The following is a 19,709-nucleotide window of genomic DNA, read 5'->3' on the forward strand; positions in this document are numbered from 1 at the left end:
TGCATTTCTGACCCATGACATGTCTGTTTTCTTATACATGTAACCCCGATCTCTTCTTTAGCCTCCATAACTGCAAATTTCTCAAGTATCACCACATATACACTCTGACTTGTCTCCCAGAACCACCTGATTCCTTTGATTTGGGTCCCTGTTATGTGATATTGCTGCTAGCTTGACATGAACAAGGCAGAAAGGACCTTTAAATACAAGAATACAGAAAAACACCTTTCAGCTCAAGATGGTGAGTGAAGCACATGTATAAACTGCCCCCATGTGTTCCCACTAGAATAGATAAAGGGACTTACAGCCAGGGGACTGTGGAAATTAACTCCTGACCTGTTACATGTCAGATGTGCCAAGTTTCTGGTCTTACAACATCAAGGGATGAAGTCAGGCACCAAAGAAGGAAGTTAGGTTAGATTTATCAGAAAGAAGGAAAAGAAAACTAGCTCTGGAGTTTGCAGAAGTCCTGAGTGAGTGCGAATCTTTGTCAAGGGCAATTTATACAGCAAAATCATAATGTGAGTACCATGTGGGTCAAATTATAATCAATCTATATAATATTACTTAGCTAATATTGATCCAATAGGGAAATGAGTCCATAGCAAGGATATGTGGAGAGAACCAAAGCATTCCTGGAAAGGGATGGGAACATGGGTCCAGATGTTCTGGTCACCCACCTATGCATCTGATGCCCATCTGGGCTCACTGGACCAGGTGGTGGTAATTCTACTATAACTCCAAATTGCTGTTTACCTCTAAGGAGGCCCGGCTGTTGGTCTCCACTTTGAGGCCCGGCCCTCTTTAGGTTCATCTCCAGCCATAGTTTTGATGTCTTCATCGTTTGTGTGCCGACTTCCTAGAGGGCCTGGTCCCTCGCTGGCTGTATATTAATTTCTATCTAACTTAGTGATCTATAAAAATACTATGGCTGGTGCCTAACAAGACTAGTGAGACTGAGGCTCACCAGAGATGATACCAGTATCTCTCTCTCTCTCTCTCTCTCTCTCTCTCTCTCCCTGAAATGTTTCTCCTTGTTATGGACTCTTTTGGCTTAGCTTCTCTACTCTCCTGAGAGACTAGGGAATATTTACATTCTCCATTTCCATTTTCCCTAAGCAGTCATGTGCCAACTAAGAAAGAAAGAAAGAAAGAAAGAAAGAAAGAAAGAAAGAAAGAAAGAAAGAAAGAAAGAAAGAAAGAAAGAAAGAAAGAAAGGAAGAAAGAAAGAAAGAATGAATGAATGCCGGGGATTTAGCTCAGTGGTTCACCTGCCTGCTTTGCAAGCACAAGGACCCAAGTTTGAGCCCCGGTACCCCCCAAAAAAAGAAAGAAAGAAAGAAAAGAAAAGTAACCACATATGTGTGAATATTGAGTAGATTATAAGACTGAGAAATCAGGGCTAATCACCCCTCTGTAAGCAACAAAGAACAGAAACATACATTTAAAAGCTCCTAATTTGTATTCTTAACATGGCTTGAGCGAATATTATATTTATGGCACAAAAATAAGCAGTAATGAAAACAGAGCAGTCTGAGATGAGGAAAGATTGGATGGAGATGAAAAACATGATCACCCAATTAAACAATAGAAGGCAGACAATGAACAGAGAAGGTAAAAACCACAGAGAAATGAAATCAGTTCATTACATGATACATTGGAGAACTCCCACATCACATGAGGAAATAAAAAAGGGATTCTTATATATTAATAAAATGTACAATCAATCCACAGTAAAACTTTATGTGCCAAATAACATAGCATGAATAAATTAAATAAAAGCTGGTAGAAATGCAAAATTTTTAATAAAGTTGCAGTCATCATGGAAGATTTTAATATACCTCTGTTAGTCTCTGATATATCACCAGGGTTAGAAATAAGTAAGGATTTATGTAGCTTGAATAATAGAACAAATCCCAACAAAAGTAGTAGAAAGATACTTTTAAAGATAACAGCAGACATGAACGGATAAGAAAAATAAAAACACAACAGCAATTATCAACAAACCAACTATTTTTTAATAACTAAGGAAACAGATAAAACTGATCAATGACCAGTCTAGGAATAACAAAGTAATAAATGTGTGATATCTGGAATGAAAAAGGGAACACATTCATAGATGTAGTAGAGTATGAAAATAAAAAATATTTGGGACTATAAGCTGAGGAATATAAAAGCTCAAATGAATGGAAATTATTATAGATAAAAAGCACTTATACAATAAAATGACAATTTAAATAAACCAGACACAATTGAAATTCCCCTTTGTTCTCTCTCAGCAGCTTGAAGCCTGGACTATTTTACAGGTACATTTTTAACAAAACTTTGAGGAACAATTAATCCTGAGATAAGCAAACAATTCCAGGAAAGAAAAAAATAAAGATCCATCTCCCAACTCATGTTTTTAACTGTAAAGTAGAAACACTAATATCAAAGGGTAGAAGGTATTTGTAGAGGCTGGGGTAATGAAGGAAATGGGAAATGACAGCAGTGTGGTTCAAAGCCACAGTTACATGGGGAGGATAAGGCTTTTGTCTCTGAGATCTATTGCACAGCCTAGTGAATATGGTAAGTAATAATATATTTTATATTTTTAAATCATACCATATCACAAAAATGATGCATATTTGAAGGGATGAATGCGATAATTAGCTTGACTGAATTTTTCCACTTTGTGTTCATAAATCACAACATCACTTTATATCCCACAAATACATCCAAATATACTTTGTTGATTTATAATTTTCAAATTAAAAATAGAAACTATAGGCCAATATTTATGATCATAATTCTAAAAATGCTAGACACAATATCAGATTGAATGCAGGTGTTTATTAAAACAAAGATGACCGAGTGGTCTGATTACAGGAATGTGAGAATGTATCAGCAATAGAAAAGCTCATATGCTATTTATTAGACAGACCATATGTAATTGCTAGTTTGTAGGTCAAAGCTCTTCAAATACTGGCTATTTCATACAACTCATCTAATTTCTATAAACAAATTAGAAGAGAGAAGCACGTAATCCTACTAAACCATCCCGAACATCACTTGATGAAATTCAACACCCATTCATTATTTTTTTAAATATCTCATAAGACTATGAATATAACCTGCTCAATTTGATAAAAAGTTTTACCCGACACCTACACTAAACATCATACTTAATGACAAAACTTAAAGATTGAAGTTTTTTTAAAAATTAAGATATTAATATTTTTATTTATAAAAATTTTCATTTCATTGAAGCTTTTCAGATTTCTTGGCTTATACTTGTTCTAAATATTTTCTTATTTTCATAAGATAAAACTAAAGATTTTTGGGGCCGGGGATTTAACTCAGTCATTCTGCTGTTTGCCTCATAAGTGCAAGGCCTGAGTTTGATACCTGGTACCAAAAAAATAATAATAATAATAAAGATTTTCATTCAATTCAGACATAAGACCAGTGCTTCTGACATCAATACAGTAGTGCCAGCAGGGTACTGATGACCAAGCCATTACAATTATACCAGAAATGAACAAAAGAAGCTAGAAACTTAGAAAAAAATATAGAAAATTATCTCATTATTTAGAAAGTACAAAAGAACCATTCATAAGCTAATCAGAACCAATAATATAATTCAGCAAAACAGCTGCTGTTTCTATAACCAATTAAAACACATAATCAGGAAATAAAAATCTCATTCATAATAGAAATGAAAACTATGAACCATCTAGGAGTATGTCCCAAAACGTGTGGCTCATATTTACTGAGAAAAGTTGAAACTTCATTTTAAGGACACTCTGACTAAAACAAATGTAGAGAGTCATCATGATCAGTTAATAGAAGAGGACAGTAGAGTTGTTGATAAATGTACAGTTATCACTGTTTATTCTCAGTGGTAATCAAGGAAACACAAACTAAAATGAGATAACATTTCACACTCATCAGACTGGAAAAAATGTGTCATGCCTGAAAAAAACATGTGTTGGCAACGAATGATATAGTTGTCTATGAACACCCTGCACTGTCAGTGGGGGAGTCTGTTGGAAGGTATCCCTCTTCCGAGGCAGCATCTAACCAAGTGGAAGGTGTGCTTGCCCACAGCCTGCTTCTCCTTTCTGGAGGAATTCAAGGAAACACATATGCAGAACCACTCACAGAAATGATGCTCACATTGTGTATGATTGTGTATGGAAAGCTCTACACATAGCATACTCACTCTGACTCATCTTATTAGAAGTAGCAGATGCATAGATTCTGTTGGAGTTCTCAGAGAGACCATGCCCATCATCTACATACAATGATGAACTGGACCATCAAGCGATAGCCCATTAGGAAATATGCGTATACAAAGGCCCCATTTCCAATAGCAATAAAAAAAAGTAAAAATAACCAGGAATAGTAACAAATTTTACTGAGAGATATAGGAAGCAACTTGATTGAATGGAGCCAAGCACCACGAATATGGATTAGGAGATTTAATATCACACAGCTGCATTTTTTTTTCAAATAAGTTTGTACATTTCATATAACTCAGTCCAATTGACACAAGTTTTCTTTTTGGGAGGGTTTTGTTTATTTTTAATTGGGGAACATTCTTGAAGTTATTTAGAAGAGTGGATATGAGAGGATTTTTTAAGTTAAAATCCAAATGAGGACTTACCCTACTACTGTACATACTGTAGTTAAATGTATTATAAAGCTATAGTAACTAAAACAGTGTGGATTTTGTAAGGGAATAAAATAGTAAGTTTACTTTAAAAGTAAAGTTTATATAAATTATGTGAGAATATATTATGTGTATATGAATTATATATGCAATAAATTATATGTGCATGGATTTAAAGTTGGTGGTAGGTGGAAAATTTGCAAGCAGGATTTGGTTAAATGACTAATCAACCAGGGAAGAAAGGTAGAATCTTATATCATATGTCAAAATAAATTCCAGGTGGATTTACAAACAAAAGTTCTTCAGGAAAATGCACATTTATTGAACACCTCCTGTGGGCTAGTGCACATATTCTGGACAATTGATGTAAAAATAATTATAATGCAGATTGGGTTGCTTTTATGTTGGAAACCCTTATTTAAAAGGAACAAAATATAGGGGAAAATCTATTTAATGACATGAAAAATATGCACATCTATTAAGCAAAAGAGCAGGTTGCCATATCGCATCTGTAGTCTGATCTGTTTTTTTAAGTATAGAAATAAATCTGTATAAGGAAGGAAATGCGGAGGACACAGCCTGGAAAGATCCTCACCAAAATAGAATGAGTGCTGAAAGCTGTTTTTCTTTTCTTTGTGCTCCTCTGCTTTGTAACTTTTCTGCAATGAATATTTTATTGTAATGATACAAATAACATTTTTGTTCCCAATGAATTAGAACAAATTAGACTTTGAAATTTTAAAAAACCAGTGCCTATTATACTTTTTATTAATTAACAATAATTTCTTAATACCATCCAGTGAGTGTTCAAATTTCCAGTTATCTCATATATGTCACACTTTTAAAATGCTTTTAAAATGTGCAGTCTATTTGAATCAGGCTCCAAATAAGGTCCACTGGACAACACTGGATCAGTGTCTCATGTGTTTGTTAAACTGTAGGCTTCTCCCTCCTTCTTTTTCTCTTTTCTTTGCATTTTTTTAGGAAATATTGAATATTTTATGTGCATGCAAATTATATATGTATTAAACATGCATTTAAAGTTAGTGGTGGGTTTGGTTAAATGACTAATCGACCAGGAAAAAAGGTAGAATCTTAGATCATGTGCCAAAATAATTTCCAGGAGGATTTAAAGACAAAAGTTCAGAGAAAAATGCTCAGTGGAATTTTCCAGAGTCTGGATTTTGCTGACTACCTACCCACAGTATCATTCCTTATGCTCCTCTGTCCTTAGTATTTCCAGTAAGTTGGCAGTTGGATCCAGTGTCTTCAGATGGTCAGGTCTGATTCTTTTCAGCATAGCAATTCTACATAGGATGGTCTGCCTTCCATTAAGAAGTATATGATGTCTGGGTTTTTTTTATTATGATGTTAGCAACTTTTGAAGATCATTCCAGTAAATGTTTTGATGGATAAAAATATTTTTGTAACAATTTGCATATGGCAAGGAGCTAACCTCTTTGAACCGAGGGCATCTTGTATCTGTGGGAACCATAGGATTCTATCAGTAATATAAACCAATTGCACATGGGATATGGAAACAGACTTGAGGCCCTGAGGTGGCTGCCTGAACAAATATCTGTAGTACACAGCACCATTGGCTTGAAAGATAGATTCTTTTAGAAAGCTTTGCTTCATAAATAGCAGGATGGAAATATTGTTCCAATTTGCTGGCAGCTGGCACCACATTGTGTACCATGCACAAATATTCATCATCCACCCATAGATCCCATCTTTGATATTTACTAAAGCACCAGGGGGTCTTTCACTCAATCACAACTTCTGTTATTTGTACAATTATCTAGAAGGGAGCAGCAACCTTGGAACCTGGGGACCCAGTTTATTATTCTGATGATTGTTGTCTTTGCTGGTGCTCAGAAGTTCAGGGGACAGATGGGAATCAGGGAGACCAGATGCCTGTGTGATTCCACCATTGGCAAGCCCAGCAGGCCCTAGCTGGAGACTTCATTACAGGAGGGAAAGGGGAAAAGGCAGGGCTTGGGGAAGGGAAAGTCTCTATGACATGCTGATCATTTTAACTCCATCCTTCCTGGATCACAGGGATTGTGCCCAGCAAAATGGTCAAGACAGGTCACTCTCATGGCTGGGTTGGGGTGAGGCTGGAGGAAGACTGTCTCATCTACTAAAGATAAGATTGAGTGCTCAGTGATGAAGAGATACAGGATGTTTACAGCCTGCCCTCCTCCCCAGGCTCCTGGTGCCATATGGGGGTTGAGAGAAGAGGAGCAGGTATCTACTCAAAAAGTTAGAGTAGCAACCAGTTCCCGAAGACTAGACTCACAGGATGGATGGGCGTGGCACAGAAGTGACACCAGAGAGAAAGGAGAGAACATGCTCAACCTCTAGCTTCACTCTGCCATCTTCTGACAACCAACTGACCCTCTAACCATTGTCATCAGAGCTAAACTCTGGGATTGCGGACCTTGGGGTGAGAAGGTGTTGTCTGTAATGAGCAGTGCTGATCACCATGGGTTGGGATCTCACCTGTCTTCAGGTCTATGATGGCAGCAACAACTCTGCCCGTTTGCTGGGAGTCTTCAGCCACTCTGAGATGTTGGGGGTGACTCTGAACAGCACGTCCAGCAGTCTGTGGCTTGACTTCATCACTGATGCCGAAAATACCAGTACAGGCTTCGAACTGCAGTTTTCTAGTAAGTCTTTCATGCACGTGAATGAAAGATGAAGGGCAGTTTTCCCATTTTACTCATTTATCTGAGCTTCTGCTTGCCCAGTAGACATAAAGGATATGTTCTTATAGACTACTTAAAATCAGTAGGGTGAGTAGATAAATAAAATGTAGTATGTTCATACAATGGAATATTATTTGGCCACGAAAACGAAGTAGTGATGCATACTTCAATCTGAAAGTGTTTCAATTTGAAAACACTAGACTAAGTGAAAGAAGCGCATCGCAAAGGCCACATATTATATAATTCTATTTTTTATGATCTGCCCGTAGCAAGAAAATCCAAAGAGACAGAAGGTAAATAGGGTAAGAGAGTTGAGAGGAAAGTGAATATGAGCTTCTCTTTGAGATGATGAAAATGTTTTACAACTAACTGTGATAACAGTTGTACATCTCTGTAAACAGATAAAGGACATTGAATTCTAAACTTTAGATGGATGAATTGTAGTGTAGGATTTGTATCAACAAATTTTCTAGGATGGAAAAATAATCCCAATGAAGCTGCTCAGGATTCCCCTTGCTTGAGCATTGGGCTGCCTGGCAGAGAAATTTTTACCTGTTTTGGAGGTGGCTTAGGGCAAAAGGATTAAATAGAGTCACATTTGAATCCCACTTCCATTCTCTGAAAATGGTATGAGTTTGGAACTATTTTTTTTAACCTTCCGACATCAATAAGCCCAGTTGTAAACTGCAGGTATCTACCTGCAAGACCCCTGTGAATTACAAATGAGGCACAACAGTATGGGATACCCAACTGAAGAAGAGCTCCAAATACACCTGTCTCCTCCTCCATTTCTTTCAACAAAGTACACTTAAACAGGACAGAATGGAGCTTTTTAACATATGTTTGAAGTTTCTCTCTTACTGTAGCCCATCTGATTATTTCAGCGAGCAAAATGGGAGGAACAGATCCTGCTAGCGAAAGACTGGCGTCAACCAAAGAAATAGAAAATCCAGCCCCTAGGCCTGAAAACTATTACAAGCTGACACCCTTCACAAATGGTAACAGGGAAAGGAGTGCTCCCTAGTACACCCTCTCTGGAGCATAGACATGTGGAAGGACCCCAAGCAGTGAGTCCATCGTGCCTTGGGGAGGGGTAGGTACCTCCCCTGAGGGCTTGGACTGTGAGGCAGGACAGCGAGCATGGTTTCTGCCGCCATCAGTCTTGTTCACTCTGCCTCTTGTCTTTTCTCCAGGTTTTGAGCTCATCAAATGTGAAGACCCAGGAACTCCACAGTTTGGCTACAAGGTACACGATGGAGGTCACTTTGCAGGGAGCTCCGTGACCTTCAGCTGTGACCCTGGCTACAGCCTGCGGGGCAGTGAGGAGCTGATGTGTCTGAGTGGAGAACGGAGGACCTGGGATCGGCCACTGCCCACCTGTGTTGGTATGATGTGTCTTGCTCTTTAAGGGCCTCCCCTAACCTGAGTCCAAGGCCTGGTCTCACTGAAGATGTCAAGGGTCTGGGAACCATCTCCCTTCCCTGGATTTTCCTTCCTGTTAACAGGCATTATGGACCAATACAAACCCCTCCATTTTCTCACTTTCACACCTCATTACACCAGTGTGGCAGTGCAGTCAGGTGGTGACTTGCCACTGTCACATATGTAGCAGGTGGCACCAGAGCCAAGTTATGTCCTCAGAGCTGTAACATGGTGCTGGAGAAGTGGTAGGGGAGTCCTTTAAAAGGGGACTTTTGCCTGGGCTTTGTGCCACAACAAGAACCATTGAGTTTCCAGCTCACTCTGGGTCTCAGTTTTCATTTCCAGGGAAATGTCGAAGAGAAGACTAAGATAATGAACCAGCATTGATTTCATTCTTAAAGAACACAATAATGAACTTCCATCTGCTTAAGTCTCAAATTCTTCCAGAATGGCAGCAGAGTTTCTCTGGAAACCTGATGCCTGCGTGCATTACAGGAGAAGAGACAGTGGCCCAAGGCAGAAGTGTAAAATAGTACAAAATGTTGTTTGTCCAGCTTTTCAGTTCCTTGTGGCCTGGGATTCTCAGCACACCCCTTTATCAGTCCTTTCCCACCCTCCACCTCTTCTGCATGTTCCACAACCCCGATGTGTCTGTGCAGCGTGGCCTAATCTTTCAAGAACAAAACACCCACTGGATAAAACATTTAAGAGCTTTCCAAGCCCCACATACTAGAATCGCCTAGGTGCATGTCTGAGGATTCACTGTCAGAGAAACAAAAAGAGAAAGAATGAAGCATTTTCCCTGCCCATGGGGAGCCCATACTCTTGCAAGAATAACCACCCAAACAGATCATTATCATACAAGATGAGCATTGTAAAAATAGTTACGTGCAAAGTGTTGGGGGATATGAGAAACTTTGGCATAGAGACATTTCAACTGAGAATTGGAAGGATGGGTAAGAACACCAACAAGAAGGATGAAGTGGGAAGACAGATGTTCTAGTGTGAGCATAGGCAGGAGCAACAGGATGAGCCAGCGTGATAGGAAGGATTAATGGCCACAGTTACTCCCCTTGATGATTGCAGTTTAACAGAATCTTCAATAATACGGAGACACAACAGAAGGTCAAAGCCAAAAATTTTAACCTTAAACTAGACAGACTAGGATAGTGCCCTGTAAGTACCCTGTGGGATCTTCCTCTTCCTTTGCCCTTGATATTGACCTGATCTGTAGGCATGACCTTTCCCTTACTCTCTTCATTCCTCATTTTATTCTTTGCTTTCATTCACGTGCCACACCCTATGCCAGGCACTAGGAATACAGAGAGCTCCCAGGGCAAGCCTGCAAGACACACGAGACCCATGCAAAGCAGGTGACAGCAGAATGCCACAGGCAAGCAAGCCAGAGCAACCAAAATGTTCAGAAGGGACACAGACTCACATTGGAAGACAATTGCTTTGCAGAAAGGATTCACTGTAATATTCCTTTCATTATCAAATATGCCACTTGGACTGGACTTAAAGGATCCACGCAAGCAGGGCTAGTAAAAGCACTTATCCTTCAAGCCTTGCATGCCTTCCCATTGAGACTCCCTCAGACCCCACCACCTTTAGGGGAGTGAGGCTGTGTTTCATTATCAAATATGCCACTTGGACTGGACTTAAAGGATCCACGCAAGCAGGGCTAGTAAAAGTACTTATCCTTCAAGCCTTGGATGCCTTCCCCATTGAGACTCCCTCAGACCCCACCACCTTTAGGGGAGTGAGGCTGCATACATAGTGTTATGCATGCATAACTGTACATCAGGCTTGATGGGGTAGAGTTCAGCGTGGCCTAGCAGAAGTGACTACTCTGAAAACATCCAGTGTTTCCTGTATTGATGAGCAGACTCTGAAGCCCAAACAATAGCCAGACTCTGCGATGGGAAGAAGGAAACAGACCAGAAGGGCAAAATCTCTTGGTCTCAATGTTGGTGAACTGCAGGAAGCTGGCCCTCTCAGCCCCCTCCTGCCCACCTGCCAGTACTCAGACTAAGTGATCCCAGGGGGACAGAAGCAGTGATTGTGTCCCTGTGGAGGTGTTCTTATGACTGCTGCCTCTAAACACTCACTTTCTGGAAAGCAAGAGATACTTCTCCCTCTAGCATATGGACAGAAGCTCCGGCCAAGGATGTGGCTGATGTCTTGCCACCATCCCTGCTCCCTTCCCCATCTGTAGGGCTCTATTGCCCACTCACTGCCTCGGGCCCATTCAGCCTAGTACCTTTCAACCAGGTTGGTGTGCCTCACCTCAACAACACAGAAGGAGGGTACATGGTGAGGAATGACCAAAGGATCTGGTCTCAGCATGCTCCCTGGCAGGGCTCCTCTTCCTCCCCTTCTTAGTGGTGCTATCTAAAGCATGGGGGCCTGTGAGATGCTTGATGGGTCTTTCAAAGCAACAGATGAAAGTCAGTCTCCCATCTGTGACTTTGGTCCCATCTTCTCCTATTGCTTCTAGCATCTTGCCTAATCAATTATTCTCTTTCCTCAGTAGCTCTGCCATAAATCTCTTCCTCTTCATTTTCACGCAGGCTCCCTTGATTCAGACACATACAGCAATTTTCCTGAGAAGCAATAAGCGTCTTTCATTAACTTGATCATCCACCCATCCATTCAATAAACATTTATTAAGCTTCCATAATGTGCACAACACTATACTGGGCAGTTGGTGTACCGATAAAAATAAGATAAGGTCCCCAAAGCTGAAGAGCTTATGGTCTTGTGGAGGAGATCGACATTATTTTAATGATGTGTTACAGTTGCTAGGACAAAGATCCATTCACGTTAGAATGGGGATACAATGGAAGATAGCGTTGGCTCTACCTGGGGAGGGAGCAGTATCACACAGCGTTTCAGAGGGAGGATGTCTGTCCAGTTGTCATTCCAAGCGCAGACGCGAAGAGGTGCAGCTGCCTGCACTTAAGCAATTCATCAGACCCGGATGGACCAAAAGTTTATTGTTGGTAGTCAGGAAGGTTGAAGGGAGCTGCTTTTCAGGGCTTAAATTCTGTTCCAGAAAAGAGGGCTAAACAAGAGCGAATGGATATTTCCATTTTGTAGAAATCTCTTTGGTGCCATCACTGATGGTGAGTGACTGTGCTGGCCAAGAGAGGACGAGGACCTGAGCCAAGACTAGGGACAGGGGCTGTAGAGGGTCGAACGTGAAGTGTCAGAGATTCGGGGACTGCTGCCTGGAAGCAGATTGGACATGAGAGAACCAGGAGGAAGAGGCCGGGGAAGCCACTAGCTTGTGAGTTAGGTGACCACTCCGATGGGTAACACAGATCCCTTCTCCCCCAGTTTCAGCCCTTGGCTACCTCCAAACCGCAGCCACAGGCAGCTCCTCATCTGCAAATCTCTGTAATGTGTGCGATGCTGAGTCACACACATGTAGTCACTGTGACTCTTCCCAGGAGCAGAGCCAGCGCCCAACAGCTTGGTGTGTGATGTCCTTCAACACTGTCCACTTTCTTACCCTGGCCCACACCACCTCTGCACATCTCCTGCCCTGTCCCCCGCCTGCCCTGCTGTGTCACACCTCCAGGAATGTTGCACACACTCCTCTCGCCGTCCGCAATGTCCTCTTTGTCCTGTCTTCCCCATCCCAGCCCTGCCACCCAACCAATCTGCTGGACTCTTGCTCCTCTTCCTAGGTTCCTCGGAAACTAGGACCTTCCCCGGCTCTACACACCCTGCCCTAGGGGGCCTTGGCTCCTTGCCCTTCTGTGGTTCTCCTTGCCTGGAGTGTGCCCGCGCTGGGGTACACAGCACCCACCGTGACTGTCCCCATCTCTGACTGGAAACTCTTCCCGAGGAGGGACTGTGTCTTCCACCTCTGTGCACTTGGCAGCTGGCTCAGGTTCCCTTGCTGTCAGTGAGGGGGTGTAAGGTCCTGTATGCTCCTCCCTGGGAAGCTCTGAGAAGTTCATTCCCAGGCTAGGTAGCCAGATCCTCTCCTTTCACAGGTTTATTTACCTACTCGAGTGCACAATTCATTTGTTTTTAGTATATTTCCAGGGCTGTATAATCATCACCATAATCTAATTTTCAGCATTTTCCCCTTCGGAAAGAATTAGCAATCACTTCCCACTGCTCTACCTAAGGTACCTTTTATCTCCATGGATTTGCTCATTATAGATATTTCATATAAATGCAATACCACAACAGGTAGCTTTTTGCCTTTTGTGTTTCATTATTTTGCTTAGCATGCTCAAAATTCATCTATGTTGCAGTGTGTATGTAAACTCTGTGCCTTTTATGACTGAATAATATTCTATTGCACAGATATACCACATTTAGCATACCTGGTCTTCATTTCGTGGCTATTTGGATTGTTTCCTGTTGTTTGCTTTTGTGAAAGCTGCTTTAAGCATTCATAGTCAAGTGTTTATGAAAAATGTATGTTTTCATTTCTATTGGGCATATGCCTGAGAGAATAATTGTTGAGTCATATGGTAACTATGTTTAACATTTTGAGGAAGTATCAAATTGTTTTCCAAACAGCTACACCATTTTACATTTCTGCCAGTACTATGAGGGTTCTAACTTCATATCTTACCTTCTCTTGCTATTGTCTGTCTTTTATTACAGCATACGAGTGGGTATGAAGCAGGATCTCATTGTGATTTTGATTTGCATTTCCCTGATGATTAGTGGTATTAAGCAAATTTTTCTACCTGTACATTGGCCATTTGTATATCTTCTGTAGGAGTCTGTCTATTTAAATCCCTTGCCTGTTTTTATATCGGGCTATGTGTCGTTTCATTGTTGAGTAGTAAGCGTCTGTTTTAGGCTCTGAATTCACATTTAATCCAGGGACCTTTGTGTGTGCTGCACTCAACCACCTGGCATGAGCAAGAGGGACTCGGAGACTCACAGGCACAGAGGAGCTGCTGAGTGAGTGCCGGCAGCTGAGGCCACCCCACAAAGCTCACTCTTCTGGGATCTCTTTCAGCTGAGTGTGGAGGGACAGTGAGAGGAGAGGTGTCCGGGCAGGTGCTGTCACCTGGGTATCCAGCTCCCTACGAACACAACCTCAACTGCATCTGGATCATCGAAGCAGATCCTGGCTGCACCATTGGGTAAGTGTCAGGGCTGGCAAAGTCACATCGCCGCTTGTTGAGGGGAACCATCCCAGCATCATTACCAGGCCCCCAGATAGTGCCCACTTGCTATTCTGGGGACCTGCCCATTGACAGAGGTTGCCATGATACCAGGCATGGGATGGGTCTTTTGGAAGATCTAGACAAGCCAATTTCAGCCTCACAGGAGTACAGTCCAGTCCACGTCTCTGCCAAGCTGTCCACTCAGCTACAGCAGAGCAGTGCTGCCCTGAGCTGGAGTCACAGCCCTTCCATGTACTGCTTGCAGAATTCTGGGCAAGTCCTCTAAGTCTGTGAGTCTTCCCATCTCCTATACAGTATGGGTCTTGGGACAATGCACTTGAGTGAGGCACTGCTTGTAACAGGCTCAGCATAGCACATGGACCCTGGTACAGGCTAAGTCATGGTGGCTGCTCTTGTTCCTAGAGCTGCATGAGCCCAGGATAGGTTCTTCCTCTACTCAGTTTGCTTCCTCTTCTGTACAATGAGCACAATAGTGCTTGTATTTTAGGGTTGTGAAGGAAATAAATAACCAAGTCAGTATCATGTGGTACTTAGTACATTTTCTCCCCAAATACAGCTTCCTTTCCATGTGAGCATCTAACAGAAATTCCATATTAGAGTTCTAAGGAGTCAAAGAAGAAATGAGCATAATCATGTATAGAGTGCAGGGCCTGTCTTATTAACTCTTCACAATAGTTCTATTGATGATGACGATGACAACAATGCTGAATATGATGGTGATGATGATGATGATGATGATGATGATGACATTGCTATGTATTATTTTCATTTTGTAAGTGAGAAAACAGATTTCAAGTGAATGCATAGCACGTCTAAGTTGCAGAAGGAATCAGGAAGTGGGCTATGAACCTAGATCTTTCTAAAGCTTCACACTATATCGCAGTAACGACAAAGCTGGGCCTTGAGCTCTGGCTCAGATGAGTTAGGGAGCAAAGAGCAGGCTGGGCAGGGCAGCGGTGTGCATGGAGATGTCAGAGGAGGCACTGGGTGGGAACTGGCTGGAGTAGGGAATGTGAGTGGATAGGGAATAGATGGGATTAGAAAACAGCCTGATCGTGGAAGATTAAAATGCCAATAGCTGACAGAGAGCCATAGTGTGTTCTGGAGCAGAGTTGGTCCACCAGAATCTGTAGTGTGGAGAGCTCATGGGGAGGTAGCAACTAGAGTCATTTGCAGTGATGTAAAGTGAAAAGTTATGGGTTGAGAACAATGGGGACACCCAGAAAAGGAGCAGAATAGTAGATAGGAGATACCTGCTTGAACCTAGATCTTTCTAAAGCTTCACACTATATCGCAGTAACGACAAAGCTGGGCCTTGAGCTTTGGCTCAGATGAGTTAGGGAGCAAAGAGCAGGCTGGGCAGGGCAGCAGTGTGCATGGAGATGTCAGAGGAGGCACTGGGTGGGAACTGGCTGGAGTAGGGAATGTGAGTGGATAGGGAATAGATGGGATTAGAAAACAGCCTGATCGTGGAAGATTAAAATGCCAATAGCTGACAGAGAGCCATAGTGTGTTCTGGAGCAGAGTTGGTCCACCAGAATCTGTAGTGTGGAGAGCTCATGGGGAGGTAGCAACTAGAGTCATTTGCAGTGATGTAAAGTGAAAAGTTATGGATTGAGAACAATGGGGACACCCAGAAAAGGAGGAGAATAGTGGATAGGAGATACCTGTCCTTGGGAGTTTTCAATGAAGGAGAACTAACCAAGTGGGTGTATTGCTACAGGAGATGCAGACATCCAAAATGACATATTCATTGGTATACATGTTCTCAGACTGATCTTAATGAAAATGAAAGAAATGTATGAGTAAGGTATGCTGTATCCAATGTCTTGAGTTCTACTCTATGAAAATAAAGTCGGCATCACTTTTAGGTACTTTGTACTACTGAGGGATAAGTGAAATATACACTTTCATCTGGTACACTGCTGCTGGGGTAGACTATTGGAAGCACTCCTGATCCATTCCCCCTCTGTGGTTATATGACTAGTGATGCTATGATAGCCTCTCAGTACACAGTGAATGAACAATGAATAATTGAGACATAATGACTATTTCACTGTAGTATGCATATGCAAATCAAGGAAGTCACCCCTGACTTGAAGCATCATTAATTCATCCATTCATTCATTCATGTATGTAGCAACTCTCTGTTTACAACATGATATGTGTTGGTCAGCTTTCCCATTGCTGAGGTAAAGTGTCTGACATACATGACTTAAAGGAGGAAATTTATTGCGTCCCCTCTGTGGTTATATGACTAGTGATGCTATGATAGCCTCTCAGTACACAGTGAATGAACAATGAATAATTGAGACATAATGACTATTTCACTGTAGTATGCATATGCAAATCAAGAAAGTCACCCCTGACTTGAAGAATCATTAATTCATCCATTCATTCATTCATGTATGTAGCAACTCTCTGTTTACAACATGATATATGTTGGTCAGCTTTCCCATTGCTGAGGTAAAGTGTCTGACATACATGACTTAAAGGAGGAAGGATTTATTGCGGCTCGTAGTTCAGAGGGTTCAGACCATGGTTACCTGGCTTCAAGGAAGAAATAGCATGGTGGAGGGATATAACAGATGGAAGCTGCTTAGTTCATGGTGGCTAGGAAGGAAAGAGGAGAGGAAGAGCCAGGCAGGAAGGGGCCAAGGACCTGATATAGACCCCAAGGTTATGCCCCATAACCGATTTCCTCCAAATAGGTCCCGCCTCCTACCAGCCCATCAGCTAGCTCCAAGCTCTTCGATGGGCTAACCCATGATTGCTTAGTGCCCTCAGGATTCAGTCACCTTTGCAGAGGTCTATTAATACCGTCAAGCTGACAATCAAAATTAACAGGCGATGTTATATAAATGAAGGAAACTCCCTCACCGTTCATCATGGGGAGTTCTGCATAGAATAGGGTGGTGTCTTCAGGAGGAAAGGGAGTGAGAAGGCAAATCAGGAGACTGGACACGGGAAAGGGGACACTAGAGTCAAATCCTAAAGGACAGGGAGATGTTGGCCAGGAAGCCAAGGGAAAAGGTTGGTGGGAAGGGAAAGACCTCAGCAGAGGAAGTGAGGCAGAGTGGTCACTGTCAGGAGCTGGGAGTGTTTTCCGTGGCTGGACAGCCACCTGAGATTTGGTGGATCGCAGCACGCATGGGAGATAGAGTTGGTGGTGAAAGTGCAGCCAGAGCCCAGATGCCCTTGGGCTGTGATACTGCATCTGGACCTCTCCAGATATCCTCATGGAGAGGGGATCTGAAAAGAAAATGCAGATTTGGGAGCTCCAGGAGGAGGCTGCCTCCAGCTTATGGTGGAAGCCTAAACCCATGCTGTAGCAGTGGTTTCTTCTCTTTGCCCCCTTTTTCACTGTGTAATAACAATATATAAGATACACAGGGAAGTTGGAAGGGCAGTATGTCAAGTACCTGCACAGTTACCACCTAGACATATCATTATTAATATTTTGCCATATATGCTTCCTTTCTTTCCCGCTTTCTACCTTTTAATTTTTCTCTTTTGGTGAGGCTCTCAAAAATACATTGTAGGCACCATAATACTTTGACCCTGTATACTTCGACAAGCCCTTTCTAAAGAGCGGTGCATAGCCGTCTCCTCCGTGACGTAGCCACATCGCTTCGCTAACAGCCCCAGCAGTGTTTCTCTGGGGATTAAAGCCGAGGACCAGGGTTGAAGGACAGCAGAGCAGACCTAGGGGCAGCTGAGGTGGGGAAAGCCCAAGAAATCAAACGAAGTGGTGTCTGGGTGGGAATGACAGTGACCTTCACTGATGAGAAAAATGAGTAGGGAGGTGGAGGGGAGGCAGGAGACACAAATCTCAGCAAACACAAGAAATGTCCCCTCCAAAGTAACGGGGCAGGAAGCATGGAGCTGTGAGCTGTGCAACCTCGAATACCAGAGCTGTGAAGATCAGAGATGAGAAACAAAATGTGCAGACGGCCTTAGTCCTCACTCTCAGAGGCTTCTTGGAGCCTCCAACACCCCAGAACGATGGATGCTAGACAGGCGGAGGCCTTCCAGCCACACTGAGAGTGGCGTTAGAGGCACAAGACATCTTCTTCCCCTCTCTCATGCAGTCCCCGCCCCAGCCTGCCATGGCCAGTGCTTGCAGCCTGCGGGAGGGCATCCGCGCTCATCTGCGCACGTGGATTCCTCCCCATCCCGCCTTCCCACCTCTTCCTACCCTCGCTTCCACACCACACCACTTGAATCACTGCAGCAAAGTGAAGGGAACTAAGAATTACACGGCCCCGAGAATCTTCTGTGTTTGAATCTTTATTGAGTTGGTTAAAAAAAAACAATATATTTATAGAAATTTTCTATATTAAAATGGATACTCCTTGTTTAAATTCAAAGTGCAACAATAATGAAGATTATAAATGCAACCGCAAAGCCCCCCACCATCTTGCTTTGTAACCTTACTCTTCCCACACCCTGTGTAAGATAATCATTGATATTTGTTTGTTGTGTGCATTCTTTCAGACATTCTGTGTGCTGTTTTATATGTAAAGCAGATTCAGTAGACATGGCTTCTGGGACAAAACCATCTCAATGCATGGCTCAGTAGCTCGCTTTGGGTTTTACCACTTAATCATATATCATCGCCTTATTATGTCAATATATGTATGTCGATCTGCCTTGGCCTGCCTGACAGCTACAGAGAATTCTATTGTGTGCATAGCCATAATTTATTTAACTAACTCCTCTTTTGATAAAGGGAGTATTTTCATATTTTCATTCAAGTGAACATCCTTCCACATGAATCTTTGAACAGATGTCCAGTTATTTCATTGGGTCACCTTCTTAGAAGGCAAGTCTGGGTACCAGGCCTTCCATTTCCCTCCAGATTCTGGAGTAATTCACATGGCCTCCAACAATCTATGGGAAGGCCTGCAACCCATACAGGATCATACATGGGGTCTACCCTTTTAGTCTTTAGCTATTTGGATGGACAAAAGGATATTTCCAGTTCTTTCCATTTTAAAAACTCTTTTGAGGAGAATGTCTTGTTCATATAGAGTGTTTACCATTTCTAAAAGTTTATCACTTCAGTTTAGATTTCTTTTGATCCAGAGATAGCTAAGAGTTTTTAAGCTACTAAATGGTTATATATTTTGCATGCTCTTTTTATTTCTACTGCATCTCGCCTCTTTTTTTAACTTTTATTTTATTAATCTCCCCTGGATGTTTAAGAACCCAAGAAGCACACAAGAGTCTGTATTTCTCTCACATCAAATGCATTGTGCTTTCTTTCAAACAAAATATATTCTGCTTCTTAACTGCTTGCTTGTATTTTTCACTCTCCTGTTGTTAGCTGGTTCAATTTAATTGGCTTTATTTTTCATCTAGTGATTGGTATTTCCTTGTCCTGTTTTTATTCTGCCAATGGTCTTGTGTTTTTGTTAATTCAGTTTTCAACGGTAATTATTCTGTTATGTGCTCCCTCTTCATTTTGGAAACCTTGCTTTTCTTTGTTTTTGTTTCAAGGAAACTGCGGTTTTTTGTTTTCAGAGTGCTCTTGACAGCCTCCTATTGTTCTTATCAAAACATCATCATCTTGCATCTCTCTGAGGATACTCTTTATGTTTTGTTTTACACCATCACTTGTTTTCCCATGCAGCCACTGCATTTTGCAGTTGGGCCATTTGGTTTGATTATTCTGCTGGATTTTTTATGTCTCACAAGTTTTATTGTTCATTCAGCATCAAGTCATAGCTTAGAGTTGGGATAGTCCCAGGC

The 19,709-nt window shown here is 42.0% G+C and overlaps 1 protein-coding gene across 1 annotated transcript in view; it reads left to right on the forward strand.

Moving 5' to 3' along the window:
* Csmd2 (CUB and Sushi multiple domains 2) overlaps positions 1-19,709 on the forward strand; it is a 553,879-nt gene that overhangs the window by 382,192 nt on the left and 151,978 nt on the right. The window contains 3 exon segments of the mRNA XM_033767260.1: positions 7,170-7,326; positions 8,559-8,750; positions 13,784-13,910. Of these exon segments, the coding sequence (XP_033623151.1) occupies positions 7,170-7,326; positions 8,559-8,750; positions 13,784-13,910 (476 nt within the window).

Source organism: Fukomys damarensis, unplaced genomic scaffold (assembly GCF_012274545.1).
Source record: "Fukomys damarensis isolate Sample0158 unplaced genomic scaffold, DMR_v1.0_HiC HiC_scaffold_23, whole genome shotgun sequence".
Classification (NCBI taxonomy): Eukaryota; Metazoa; Chordata; class Mammalia; order Rodentia; family Bathyergidae; genus Fukomys; species Fukomys damarensis.